This window comes from Lutra lutra, chromosome 10, assembly GCF_902655055.1.
Source record: "Lutra lutra chromosome 10, mLutLut1.2, whole genome shotgun sequence".
In the NCBI taxonomy this organism is placed as follows: Eukaryota; Metazoa; Chordata; class Mammalia; order Carnivora; family Mustelidae; genus Lutra; species Lutra lutra.
The window spans coordinates 16,110,666-16,124,808 of record NC_062287.1 but is presented as its reverse complement, the minus strand read 5'-3'; the positions used below and the strand labels follow the sequence as shown (position 1 = coordinate 16,124,808).

The window sequence follows — 14,143 nt, the reverse complement described above, 5'->3', positions numbered from 1 at the left end:
TGGTGATGATCCTCAGAGATCCAGGAGCCCAGCTCTACTGGTCTCTCACGGAATTCACTGCACAGTTTTGTAACGTATCTTCTTACTCCTGACACCCCCTACCCAAAGCTTCAGAATGACTAAATATTCAAAGAATAAACGATGGGCCCCACAGCCAGCCTGCTGGGTCCTTCTGCCTCTGCCCCTACATTTCAAATGGTTCTTTTCACTGGATCACACAAAATCATAAAGACTGGAAAGATATCATGGGATAAATTTCCTTCCCCCCACAGTCTCCCATTCAGGGTGGAAAAATGGTTGGATAGTCTCTCCCCCATTTCTCTTCAGAGAAACAAATGAAAGGAGAGTGGGAGTCAAGCCAACCAGTCAGACTAGGGCATGGAAGAAATAAGGGGACATAACAGACAGACTGAGAGATCTCCTCACATAAACATCTTCACTGTATGTGAGAGGAAACTGAGGCCCGGGAAGATGAAGAGGTTTGTCTAAGGGCAATGACTAGGGAGAGGTAGAGAAACGCGTTGGCACCAGGACATCCGCCTTCCCAGCCAGGGATCTGGTCTTATCCTGTTGCCTCTCCACTTGCTCATCCTTCCAGGGGCAGCAGGCAGCACTGCCACTGGGTCCCTGGGTCTTCCCACAATTCTCCACACAGGCTCAGGCTGCTTTCCCGGGACCAGGAAGTGAACAGGCTCAGTTCGAAAAACTTCCTGATGAGCCAGCGTCCCTTGCTCACGCAACTGTAGGACTGTCTAGCCAGGACCTGGTTGCAACTCCCAGTTGCACCAACTGGCTTGAGGCTTCCCAGCCGGGGCTTCACCGAGGGCAGCAGCTCATCCTTTGCTTTCGGCATCTGCCAACCCCTTCTTTGTACCATACCAGGCTGCTCCTACACAACCACCCATTCTTCCCTTCCCCACACCCTCTGCCTCCCATTTCCTCCCAGTTAGTCACAGTGAGGTCACGCTCAGCCTCTGGCTCCCAGGCCTCTCCCTGAGGACAGCGTGTGTGCTGGGAGCGGAGAGCGGAGAGAATGTAGAGGAGGATGCAGCAGGGCATCATGGGAAAGATGGGCTCTGGCGTCCAAGAGATGTGGGTTCGAGTCCTAGCTCTGCCAGTTGGCCAATCATGTGACCTTCGGCACATTAGTTAATCTCCCAAATCCTTTGCCAAAAAAAAGGTGGGGTTGCCTGGGAGGCCCCTCCTCGCCTGTCCAATGGGGATACTAACCCATGGTTTAGAGTGAGAATTTGATGAGATAAAGTCCCCAAAGCCCCTTGCACAGAGCATGGCAGACAGCGAACGTTGGTTTACTTCCCTCCTGGTGAAGTGTGGAGGTATGACCATCAATGCAGTGGCTTGAGAGATCCTGGGGGCCCCCCCATAGGTCTGCAGGGGGGCTGGAATGAATGTGAAGCTGTGGGTGTCTGTGTCAGATGGCACTGAAGGACAGAGTGACAGGTAGCAGGGAGGAGCCTTGGCGGGGGGCATGGAGGTGTACACGCGTGAACGGAGGAGCGCTCTGGCATACGAGTATAAAGCAGTGTGACCCAGCTGAGCCTCTTTCTCCAAAATTCCCCCGTTCTTGAAAGGAGAGATCTGTCATGTCTGTTCTTGTCAGTAATGAGAAATCCAAAAAGCCTTTCCAGGGGAGGGAGGAGGGAATAACCCATCCCATGCTAAGTGAAGCAAACTCAAGTGAGACCCACTCCTGGCAGAAGCCAGCATACTTTCTCCTGCCTGTTGGAGAAACCACACCCCAAAAGATGTTCAAAGGGCCAGGGGCCTCTCTGGAGGCTGCCTAGGGCCAGAGGGGCTGCCCCCAGCCTTGTCCCAAGCACAGAGGTTTCTCAAGCTTCCAAAAGATCACATGGGCAGTTCAACCCACCGGGCCTGTGGAGCAGGCCACCTCCGGCCTGGGCTGGTGTGGTCACATCTCGGTGTGGAATGAACTCCTCCCCGTGCATCCTCTCCTAAGGGCCTGGGACACTGAGGGGGTGGGGGTGGGGGTCCCAAGCTGCCATCTTGCCTTCTCAGAGTGGAAATCACAGTGCATAGGACCCATCCCAGCCTGCTTAGGGCTCTCCTTCAGGATCCCAGAATCCTTGGGAATCTCCTCCATCCTCCCGCCATGAAAGCAAACCTGGCAAAACTATCCCTGAGAGAAGACTCTGTCTCATATGCAAAGACCGTGGCTGAGAAGCTGATTCTACTGTCTTTTTCCCTTGGTGGCTCTTCCGGTGTTTCATAAACCAAGTTGGCGGCACGTCCTTCCTCGTAGCTACGTCTGAAACCTCTCTCTGTTTCAGGCCTCGCGTACAGAGTCATTGGCCTCCACTTGTCAGCCAACTTCCACAGTGAACAAAATGCAGAAAGGGCCTGCCTGAGAGGTTCTGGCTTCGGACTCCAGATTATTGTTCTCTCTGACCACGAAGGATAGACCCAGAAAGTACCCAGCCCTTTAGGAAACGTTAGTAGTGACTTCGAATCACTGTGTAGATAAAGGAGTCTGCTCTCCGGTCCCACCTCAGACTGTCACCTAAACTTGGACGCAAAATATCAGAGCAAGAAGGAAACTATGATTCTCCAATGCCCCCCCCACATTGGATTTTCTGTCCTCCCACCACACTCTTCTCTGCCTGACAGAGTCCTGCTCACCCTTTCGAGCTAAATTCAAGTATTACCTCCTTCATGAAGCCTACCCTGGTCTCCCAGGGAGAATGAACTCTTTCCACTTCTGTTGGACACCATGCTTTCTACACACCTCTAGCAAAGCAGGGATGCCAGTGTAATATGATTACTCCCTGAGGAGTCTCTTTCCTTCCCTCTCCCTCTCCTTCCCTCTCTCTCTCCCTCTCCCCATGCTAAGCTCCTCCAGGGAAGAGATCATGTCTTAATTTTCTTTGTATTCCCACACCTGGCATAGTACACATGCCCTACCTACCTTGGCGAAATTTAGGAAATCGATTAAATTTTCAGCTGAGAAAACTCAGACCACCTTCGCTTTCCTCCCCCCAACATACCCTCCCACATCTGCTCTGGCACCACGCCCTGTCCGAGCCCTCTCCCTCAGTTTCCCTCCAGCCCCTGATCTCAAGGGGAAAATCCTCTACCTCTGCTCCATCCTTCCCTTCACATCTGTCCATCTCACACCCTGTCCAACACCACCTGCCTCCACCCGAAGCCCTCCCAGACTAACTCGAACCCCACACAACTTGGTTTTCTTCAAAGATGCCAAGCTTGTGTCTGCACTGACCCCCCCCCCCAAGCCAGGTTACATAATTTGTCCCGGGGCCCTCTTGTTCTGTTTCTCCTGTTTGGTTCCCTGTCTTCCCCTTTCAGTCTGTAGTTCCCTGAGGGTCCCAGGTCCTCCACCCTTGGTACCTCCATACAGTCCTCTCCATACAACTGGTCCATGCGGACTGACTCACCCAAGAGGAAACTCAGACTAAATGCTGTGATGGGAAGAGAGCTGTGGTCTCAGATTCTGCATCACATCAGGCTAGAATTTAACCCTAAGCAAATGCTCCATTTGTCAGCACTCTATTTTGAGAGGGTAGTGGAGACCCCAACATTGGATTGTGGAATGGGGGAGGGGCTGGACGATAGGCCCCTTCCAAGCCAGAAAGCTATTGACCCTGTGAATAAACACCTTGACATAATCTTCTTCTATCTCCCACACCTGATGTAGTCTAAGTGGCTGCCCCCCTACCCATTTATAGAATATACAAATATATTCCTCCCACCCCCATTTATAGAATAAAGGTTTTCTTTCTGAAAGACCTTACCTGCCTGTTGAAATCTAGGCCATTTCGGTCATTTCCTGAAAGAGATAAAAATGAAAATATGAGTTGCTAGCAGGACTGGAACAGACTGAGAGTTAGAGGGAAATGGCGATAAGGGGAGGAGATTGTCTAGATTTTTGAAAAAGAACACCCGCTTCCCCTGCAGCCAGGATCCTCCTACTTATCCTGTTTCCTGGAGAGGTCTTTGGAAACTCTCCTCCAGGGAGGTGGATTACCAGGAAGACTGACTAGTCGGAGGTCACACAGAGTCACCCGGGATTGAACTTGACATCCCAGAGTGCGTGTTCTGCTGCTCTCCCTCAGACAGAGCACAGGCTATCATGGCTAAGCAAGGAATGACCAGCCGAGGGTCCTCAGCCCAACACAGTTGCCCCATCCTGACCCTCCTGGCGAGATGACACCTAAGTCATGTCAGGGAGACAGGTGTCTGTCTTTGCTTCCCCCCCTCTGGCTTTCATTTCTTGTCTGTTCATCTCTTTCTTTTCACAGTGGAATAAGTTATGGTGGGACAAGTAAGTGTGTGCTTAATAGAGGAAAATATTTGCACAGAAAAAGTATAAAGCAGCAGAAAAATCACTTTGCTGAGGGGCAGCTGTAATTCATATTTTTGTATATTTTATGGTCTCTTCTTATGCTTGTTTTTCCTCACTGATACTCACTGCCCTGTATAAATTTCACCCGGCTTTTCCCAGTGAACATCATTAATATCTCCTCTATACTATTAAGGGGCACCATAAATCTTTTTTTCCTCCTATGCTTGCAAACATCATTTTTAATGGATCCCAATATTCCCTTCTGGGGACTGTAATTTGCTTAAATATATACCCATTGTTCGGGGATTGCTTCCTTTGTTAGCTACAATAGTTTCCTTTTCCTATAACTCTATGGCAGTGGGGCACCTGGGTGGCTCAGTCAGTTAAGCATCTGCCTTCAGCTCAGGTCAGGATCCCTGTGGCCTAGAATCGAGCCCCTCATCGGGCTCCCTGCTCAGTAGAGATCCTGCTTCTCCCTCTACCTCTGCCTGCGGCTCCGCCTGCCTGAGCTCTCTCCCTCTCACTCTCTCTCTGACAAATAAATAAAATCTTAAAAAACAAAAAACAAAAAACCTTTCTATGGCAAAATCCACCAAACAAGCTTCTTTTGTGTGCCATGGCTGCTGGTTCTGCGATAGCATTTACTAAACACCATACACTCAGAGCCTAGCACCGGGGTTAGTACATAACAGGAGTTCAAAATATACTGGTTGAATGAAAGAATAAATGGACAAGCGAATGAATTCAGAACTTTCAATCAGAAAATTCTTTTGCTTTTCATTGCATCTTCAATAACTTTGGAATAAAGTCTCCATTTCTTAACACAACACTCAATGCCCCGTAGAACTGTCCCTCAGGATCCGACCTGCTCCCTCCCAGGTACCCAGAGGTCATGCACAAACACACCAAGCCTGTCCTGTTTCCACGCCTGTGTGCACCACGCCCTTTCACAGAGTTGGTTGGTCCCTCTCTGCTCTGGACCCCAGGAGCCCCCACTACCACCTCATAGTCCATGATGAGACTCCTTTTTTGTGGGCCTCTCTCTCCCACTAGACTATGAGTTACATGAAAAGGAGGACATGACATCCATTCTCAGTGGCCACCATGGTTCCTAACACAGCCCAGTGTCTCGAGAAATGCTGGTAGAAGAATGAATGGGATCTAAGAGAATCCTCTGGAGATTTAACTTAAGTGCCCTTGCTCTGTTCTGTTCTAAATGAGGACGGGGAAACATGTCCCTTCCTGCATGGTTGTGAGGGCACCAGCAAGTTGAAAGAAGAGGATGAAGAGGGATGGGGTCATGAAAAGGGCCTACAGGGAGACACAGATTGACCTCTGGATAGCAGTCTGATTTTGAGATCGATTAATATATAAAATCAGCAAGGGGAGCTAAAGGTAGGAAGGGCCCACAGTCTGAAAGCAGTTGCATAGAAAGATAGATCTAAGGGTAAAATTGCTTTTATTTTTTTTTTAATTGAGGTGTAACTGACATACAATATTAGTTTCAGGTGTACCACGTGATTCAACATTTGTATACATTGTGAACTAACCAATCACCACAATACGTCTAGCAAACGTTCAGCACCATCCGTAGTTACAAAGTTGTTTTCTTGCAATGAGAATTTTTAAGATCCACTCTTAAAAATATGCTTAGCAACTTTCAAATATGCAATCCAGTGTTATTAACTATAGTCACCATGCTGTTCATTACATTGCCAGGACTTATTTTATAACTGGAAGTTTTGACGCCTTTTATCCATTTCACCTATCCCCACCTCCCATCTCTGGCAACCACCAATCTGTTCTCTACATCTATGAGCTTGTTTTTTGTTTTTTTTTCCCCTTGTTTCATTGCTTGCTTTTTAGATTTCACATATAAGTGAGATCATATGGTATTTATCTTTCTCTGATTTATTTCACTTAGCATAATACCCTCAAGTTCTATCCATGTTGTCACAAATGGCAAGATTTCATTCTTTTTCATGGCCGAATAATGTTCCAGATTCCATGCTATGTGTATATACACATATACATGGCATATTTTCTTTACTTATTCATCCACCAGTGAACACTTTGGTTGTTTCCATGTTTTGGTAATTATAAATAATACTGCATTGAACATGGGAGGGCAGAAATCTTTTTGAGGTAGTGTCTTCACTTTCTTTGGATCAATACCCAGAAATGGAATTGCTAGATAATCCAGGTAGTCCTAGATTTTATTTTTTAAGGAGATTTTACCTTAAAAAAAAAAATCCTTCCATGACATTGTAAAGTTGGCCTAATAAGGAGTAATTCTAAAATCTGACAAAAGAGCAAATTCATTCATTCAACATGAATTTACTCAACCCACACTAGGTACCAGGCACTGTTCTAGGTGCTGGGAATACAATCCTGGAGAAGACAGCAGAAGTCCCTGACTTCTCTTGGAGTTGAAGAGACATAAAAGGAATGAGAAAACAAATATAGAAGTTCACTTAGATATAATTACTGTGGAGAACAATAATACTTTGTCAGGGGAAGGGTGTGTCAGAGGCTCTTCATAAGCAGGTGGTCTGGGAAGGTCACTGAGGGGAGGTGACGATTTCACTCTATGAAGTGAGGACCCAACCTTTCGAAGGTCTGAGGAAGATCATTCCAAACAGAAGTATCAGGACGTAAGGCAAGAGCAGGCTTGCATGCTGAGGAATGGTAATGAGGCTGGTATGGCTGAAGAATGGGGTAATCAGGGGCAAGATGACGTGCATCTGGCAGATGGGTTGTGGTGAAAGCTGAAGGACGACGGGAAGAGATAGAGGGTTTGAGCAGAGTCGTCACACGACCTAACATCGGTGCTTAAACCTATGGTGAGGAGCTGGTAGGGGGTTAGAGAGCAGGAAGCAAGACCAGTTGAGAGGCATTGCAGTGACCCCAATGAGAAAGGGCAGTGGAGTGGGAGGGACAGTAACAGTGGAGGCGGTGAGAAAAGACTGGATTTAGAAGGCATTTTGAATTGAGAGCGGACAGCACTGACTGATGCATGGGAGGTGCGGTACAAGGAAGGAGAGGAATCAAGGATGACTTCTAGGGTTTGAGGTTTCTCGATGGAATAATTGGTGGTGCCATTACCAGAGACAGGGGGACTCAGGGAAGAGCAGGCTGTTGGTAGAATGTCAAAAGCTATGTTTTTGAACGAGGTAACTTTGAGGTGCCAGTGAGATATTCCAGGAGAGGAGAAGAAGTGAGTTTGGACTCAGAAGAGGTGTGAGGTCAGAAGTATAATGTGGGTGGTTACCCACTTATAGGTTGCATTTGAAGCCACAAGACTCAGCCAGGTTACAAAGGAACAGAGTCCAGAAGAAGAAGAAAGAAAAGTCCAGGCTGGTATGATGAGGAGGAGCCAGGAAAGGGGCAGAGAAAGAGTGGGCCCTCAAGTAGGAGGAAGACCAGTCAAGTGTGGTGACTGGGAGGTAAGAGATGTTTCCAGAAGGAGGTAATAATACAGTGAGAGAAACAGTGGAGGGCCAAAACGGTTTGACTTGGAGGAGGTCATCAGCTTTGTGGACAATTAAAGAAGGTCTTTTCTTTTGATTTCTGTGAATGCAATTACCATGTTGTTTATGAGAACCATAAAATGGAAAAGATGAGCAAGCAGAATTCGGAGTTTAATTTTAAAACTCACCAGCCAACAAAATGAACAATATTTCTTGCCTAGAAGTTTATCTATGGCCTTTCTCAAGAGGCCTCTTACCATGAAGTTGCACCTGCTGCACTTGGAGTCTGGGGAAGACATTTCTCCTTCTCATCAAATTCATTCTTAACCTGCATTGGTATCTATACCTAGTCCTCCTTGAATCCCACACTAAGTGAATGAGGTACCTGGTTGGCCAGGCCCTCCCAAGGAGCCCAGGCCCATGACACTCCAACAGAGCTTTGATGGCTCTATAGCTCAGTGCTGGGCACTTAGGAAGGGCTCATCTCTCCAAAGCAATTCCTGTTCCGTTCTGATTCCACTGCTAATGCTCTAGATTGAGAGATGACTAGTGAGCCATTCCCGGGACTCGATTTACTCATCGAGTAAGGTAGGTGCTCCTCTTTCGCAGAGAAAGGAGAGGATGTAGTTATCATATTAGATGAAATACTGGTCCATGAGCATCAGAAACTTCTTTCTTTTTTAAAAATGTTATTATTATTTATTCATTTTTATTAACATAGAATGTATTACTTGTATCAGGGGTATAGGTCTGTGATTCATCAGTCTTACACAATTCACAGCTCTCACCATAGCACATATCTTCCCCAATGTCCATCACCCAGACACCCCATCCCTCCCACCTCCCTCCCCTCCGGCAACCCTCAGTTTGTTTCCTGAGATTAAGAGTCTCTTATGGTTTGTTTCCCTCTCTGGTTTCATCTTGTTTCCTCTATGATCCTCTGTCTTGTTTCTCAAATTCTTCTTATCAGTGAGATCATATGATAATTGTCTTTCTCTGATTGACTTATTTTACTCAGCATAATACCCTCTAGTCCCATCCACATTGTTATAAATGGCAAGATTTTGGGCTTTTTGATGACTGCATAGTATTCCATTGTGTATATATACCACATCTTCTTTATCCATTCATCTGTTGATAGACATCTGGGCTCTTTCCCTAGTTTGGCTACTGTGGACATTGCTGCTATAAACATTGGGGTGCACGTGCCCCTTCAGATCACTACATTTGTATCTTTGGGGTAAATACCCAGTAGTGCAATTGCTGTGTCATAGAGTAGCTCAATTTTCAACTTTTTGAGGAACTTCCATCCTGTTTTCCAGAGTGGCTGCACCAGCTTGCATTCCCACCAATCGTGTAGGAGGGTTCCCCTTTCGCAACATCCTTGCCAACATCTGTCGTTTTCTGCCTTGTTAATTTTAGCCATTCTGACTGGTGTGAGGTGGTATCTCATTGTGGTTTTGATTTGTATTTCCCTGATGCCGAGTGATATGGAGCACTTTTTCATGTGTCTGGTGGCCATTTGGATGTCTTCTTTGATTGGATTTCTTGATTGGATTATTGTTCTGTGGGTGTTGAGTTTGATAAATTCTTTATAGATTTTGGATACTAGCTCTTTATCTGATATGTCATTTGTGAATATCTTCTCCCATTCTGTCAGTTGTCTTTTGGTTTTGTTGACTGCAGAAATTTATTTCTAATTTATTTCTTATTTCTTATTTCTATCCCTTTTCAGTACTCTGTGGAGAAGAAGTAGGGTGTACTTGGAAACAGCCTGGACTTGAAGTCAGAGGACTGAAGTTCAAGCCTTGGTTCCATCACCCCCAGGCTGTGTGAAGTTTGGTCAAGGCAGGTAGCGCCAGATCTTCAGGCTTCTCAATGGCATAAGGTCGTAATTCTCATTCCAACCATTTTCTAATAATATAGTAAAGCTCAAATGACAGAAAGCAGGTGACCATGCTTTCTGAGCTGGGAGGCACTACCCAGTTGTAGAGCTGGGCTCCAGACATCCTGGGCTCTACCCAGACTGAGCCTGGTCTTATGTTAGGGACTTTGCATGTGCTGTGTCCTTTTCTCCCTAGAAAATGCACGCTCATCTCTAAGACTAAACTCAAATGTCACATCCTCCATGAAACTTGCCCAAAGCCAAATAAGGGATTTTCTCTGTGTTTCCACACCTCTTATTTATATTTCTTATTGCACATATCATGTTTTTTAGACCAAGTGGTTCATGTGTTTGCTGCTCTCATGAAATCATGAGCTTCTAGAGGCTAGGGTTATTATAAGTCATATTCATTTTGTCCCTCAAGTGCCTAAAAGTGTCCAGTATGCAGTAGGTGCTGAATGACCATGGGTTTGATCCAAATGACTAAGGAACTTCTCCAAAAACAAATCTTTGATTCTAACCTGAGAAAGTCACAAGTACCACTGTCTGCCGAAACTTTGAACACATCACACTTCCAAGCCCTGGGTCCCTCTTTGGAAGGTGGCAGCCACTTGCAGGAATAAACAAAGCTGGACAGACACACAGAAGGAAGAGCTAGAAGGACACTGAAGCCCAAACCCAGAGGGGAAGCACCTTACAGAAGACACACAGCCTCAGAGAACTTGAATCAAGACCAAAGCTTGATTTCTCAACCCTATACTCATACAGTGTTCCCAATAGACACTGCATGGGACACCTGGCTGGCTCAGTTGGCATAGCATGTGACTCTTGATCTTGGGGTTTTGAGGTCTAGCCCCATGTTGGGTCTAGAGCTTAAATTAAAAAAAAAAAAAAAAAAAGGCGCTGTTTCCAGTGGGACACACAGAAACCAAGGGTTTGACTTTGATCAACAGCTTAGGTAAATAAATGCTGGTCGAATTTGGAAATGATTCAAAGCAGGGAGGGAGATTAATGCAGAAAACTGGAGGACAGAATCAGGATTAGAAACTATTTTGGCGTGTTCTAATAGGAAGCCAAAACCAACAAGGTAAAATGTAACAGGAATAAATGTAAGATCCTGTGCTTCGGTTAAACAAAACCAACTGTAGATATAAAAGACAGGGAAGGCTGAACTTATACTCAGAAATGGTTAAGATGGTATATTTTATGTTTAAATTTTATGTTTTTTTGTTTAATTTTTATGTTATTATTTTTTTTTACCTCAACAAAATGAAACAGAAAAAAAGTAAACTAGGGAGTTATTTTTTTTTTCACCTAGGGAATTCTGTTTTAACCAATACACTAGCCCAGAAATCTGCTTTTCTACTTTATGTTGGGTAGTCCACTAAAGTAGTCAAATTGCCCAGAGTAATACCCAACTAGAAGACTGTCTGCTACAGGGGACCCAGCAATCCCACTTCAGGGTCTATCTCCAAAGGAAATGAAAACAACGCTATTAAGGACATATCTGCAACACCATGTTCACTGTGGCAATATTCACGATAACCAACATACAGATACAACGTGTGTCCATTGATAGGTAAACAGATAAAAAAGATGTTGTTTAAAAAAAAAAAAAAGATGTTGTTTATTTAAACACACACACAGGGGTGCCCGGGTGGCTCAGTTGGTTAAGCAACTGCCTTTGGCTCAGGTCATGACCCCAGGGTCCTGGGATCAAGCCCCACATAGGGCTCTTTATTTGGTGGGGAGTCTGCCTCTCCCTCTCCCTCTGCCCCTCCTTCCCTGGCTCACGCTTTCTCTCAAATAAATAAGTAAATATGTAAAATCTTTAAAATATATACAATCTTTAAAATGAATATATAAAATCACACAGATTATTTATTCTACACACACTGGAATATTACTCAGCCATGAGAAAAAAAGGAAATCCTGCCATTTGTGACAGCATAGATGGATCTTATGGGCATTATGCTAAGTGAAATAAGACTTAGATCATAAGTCTTAATAAAAGACTTAATAAGATAAGACATAAAAACACAAGTACTACATGGTATCACTTACATGTGGAATCTCAAAACAATTTTTTAAAAAAATCAAACTCATAGAAACAGAGTGTGAGAGAGTAGGAAAGTGGTTGCCAGAGGCTGATAGCTGGGGGGACAGGAATGAGGTTGGTGAAAGGCTACAAACGCTCAGCTTTAAGACGAATAAATTCTGAGGCTACCATACAGAGCATGGTGACTAGAGTCGATAGCTCTTGACTGTATAATGGAAATTTGCTGAGAGTAGAACTGAGAAGTTCTCTCACATACAAAAAAACGTAAATAGGTGAGGAGACGGACGTGAAAGTTAACCAGATGGAGGGGATTGTGTCCCGGTGTGTACACATATCAAATCAGCATGACGTACACTGTGAGTATCTTACAGTTTTATCTGTCACTGGCACGTCAATAAAGCTGGAAAAAAAAAAAAAAAAGAAACCATACCACGTGCTACAATGAGAAGCCTCATAAAAAGCTTTTTCAACAATAGCAATAACCCCCTTCAAACTACATCAGCAATAACCATAGCTGATACATATCGTGACCAGTAATTCAGGCGTGCAGAATATCGGGCATTTTGCCACTGAAATGTCTATCCTCTGTATGTTACATTTTTTTAAATTTATTTATTAATTTGACAGAGAGAGAGATCACAAGTAGGCAGAGCAGCAGGCAGAGAGAGAGGGGAAGCAGGCTCCCTGAGGAGCAGAAAGCTTAACTCGGGGCTCGATCCCAGGACCCTGAGATCGTGATCTGAGCCGAAGGCTCAGGCTTAACCCACTGAGTCCCCCAGGCACCCCTCTATGTTACATTTTGAGAACGGCTGAATCTCTGAAAGAAACCAGATATGCCTCCCCTGCCAAAAAAGAAAAACAAAAATGAAGAGAGAATTCTCATTTCTGTTGTTGGCAGACATGATTTGGAAATAAATCTTTTGAGGAGGGGACACGAGGGGAGACTGGCATTGAGAGCATCCCCCATGGAAAAGAAACCACAGAAAAGGAGATTCCGAGCTGGCCAGAGCTCAATATTAGCCTAAAATGGGTTACACGTGTGTGGTGCCATTGCTTAAAAAGCCAAGGCGGTCTTGTGCGTTAATGGAGATGCAGATCAAGGCAGACTCCTGAGTGACAGCATTGTGCCCAGGACAGAGTGTCAGTTTGAAAAAGGGATGAACTGGGCTGATGAAAACTGGGCTGCAGAGCATGAGGACCAAGATGGAAAGGGGCCCAGATGTCACATCAGATGAGAAAAGGAGATTTGATAGAGATGACAATACGTGCCTTTACATAAAACCTTCTTCATGGCATTGCCATGAGAATTAAATGAGAAATTCATTTTAAGTCCAATGATGGTATTGTAGTTAAGAAAGAAAAGATCCTTCTGTTTTACAGTGGCAACCTTGCCATATTTAGGATGGAATTGTTGTGATGTCTAGAATGTATAAGAAAATATTCCAGGGCACCTGGGTGGCTCAGTGGGTTAAAGCCTCTGCCTTCGGCTCAGGTCATGGTCCCAGGGTCCTGGGATCGAGGCCCGCATCGGGCTCTCTGCTTGGCAGGGAGCCTGCTTCCTCCTCTCTCTCTGACTGCCTCTCTGCCTACTTGTAATCTCTCTCTCTGTCAAATAAATAAATAAAATCTTAAAAAAAAATATTCCAGCTGCAGGAAGAGCAGACATGTGATGGGTGTTGAGAGTAAGCGATGAGTATATGGGGGCTCATTGTATCCATCTCTATTGTCACGAGTGTTTGAAAATGTCCACAAGGAAAAGTCGAAAAGAAAAAAAAAAAAAAGGATTTCAGAAGCAAATGGATAAAGCAAATATGGTGAGATGTTGACAGTTACTAAATCCAGGTGATGGGTACATGGCTGTTCATTACCTGTTTTCTATCTTTTCCATGCGTCTGAGGTTTTGCAAAATAAAAAATTGTATAAAAACAATTCAACGAGAGAACATTGGAAAGCACTTGGCATGGTGCCTGATGCATAGTAAGTGCTTCAATAAGTGTCAGTGGACTTTTCCTTCCTCTCCAAATATTGGCATGGAAGTGCACCGGACATGGCCTGCAGCAGCAGAGAACAAGAGTGGGGCCACTGGTGAAGCTGCGGGAAAGCAGGCTTCATCGCAGTAGGAGGAAGAATTTTGTGAAAAGCGGATGTGTTCAGCAGTGAAACTCCACAGTTTCACAACGTGAGGGCTCCCCATTGCGAGGAATATTTAACCAGGGGCTGCTCCTGTTTCCAGGGATGCTACAGAAGCGGTTTTTGAATTGAGCGACAATTTGATGACATCAAGAGGGGGATTTCAGGGAACCTCTCACATTCCTTCCATCTCTGAAGTCTTTCCATTCAATGCAGCTGGTTGAAATGCACCAGGGTTTTTTCTCCCCTCCTGGAAACCA

General features: G+C 45.1%; 1 protein-coding gene across 3 annotated transcripts in view; it reads right to left on the bottom strand.

Annotated features, from left to right (window-relative positions):
* The window catches only part of POU2F3 (POU class 2 homeobox 3), a 104,593-nt gene that overhangs the window by 41,842 nt on the left and 48,608 nt on the right, over nucleotides 1–14,143 (bottom strand). For all 3 annotated transcript variants that reach the window (XM_047692140.1, XM_047692137.1, XM_047692138.1), the window contains one exon: nucleotides 3,789–3,823. In XM_047692140.1, the coding sequence (XP_047548096.1) occupies nucleotides 3,789–3,823 (35 nt within the window). The remainder of the gene's footprint in view (nucleotides 1–3,788; nucleotides 3,824–14,143) is intronic.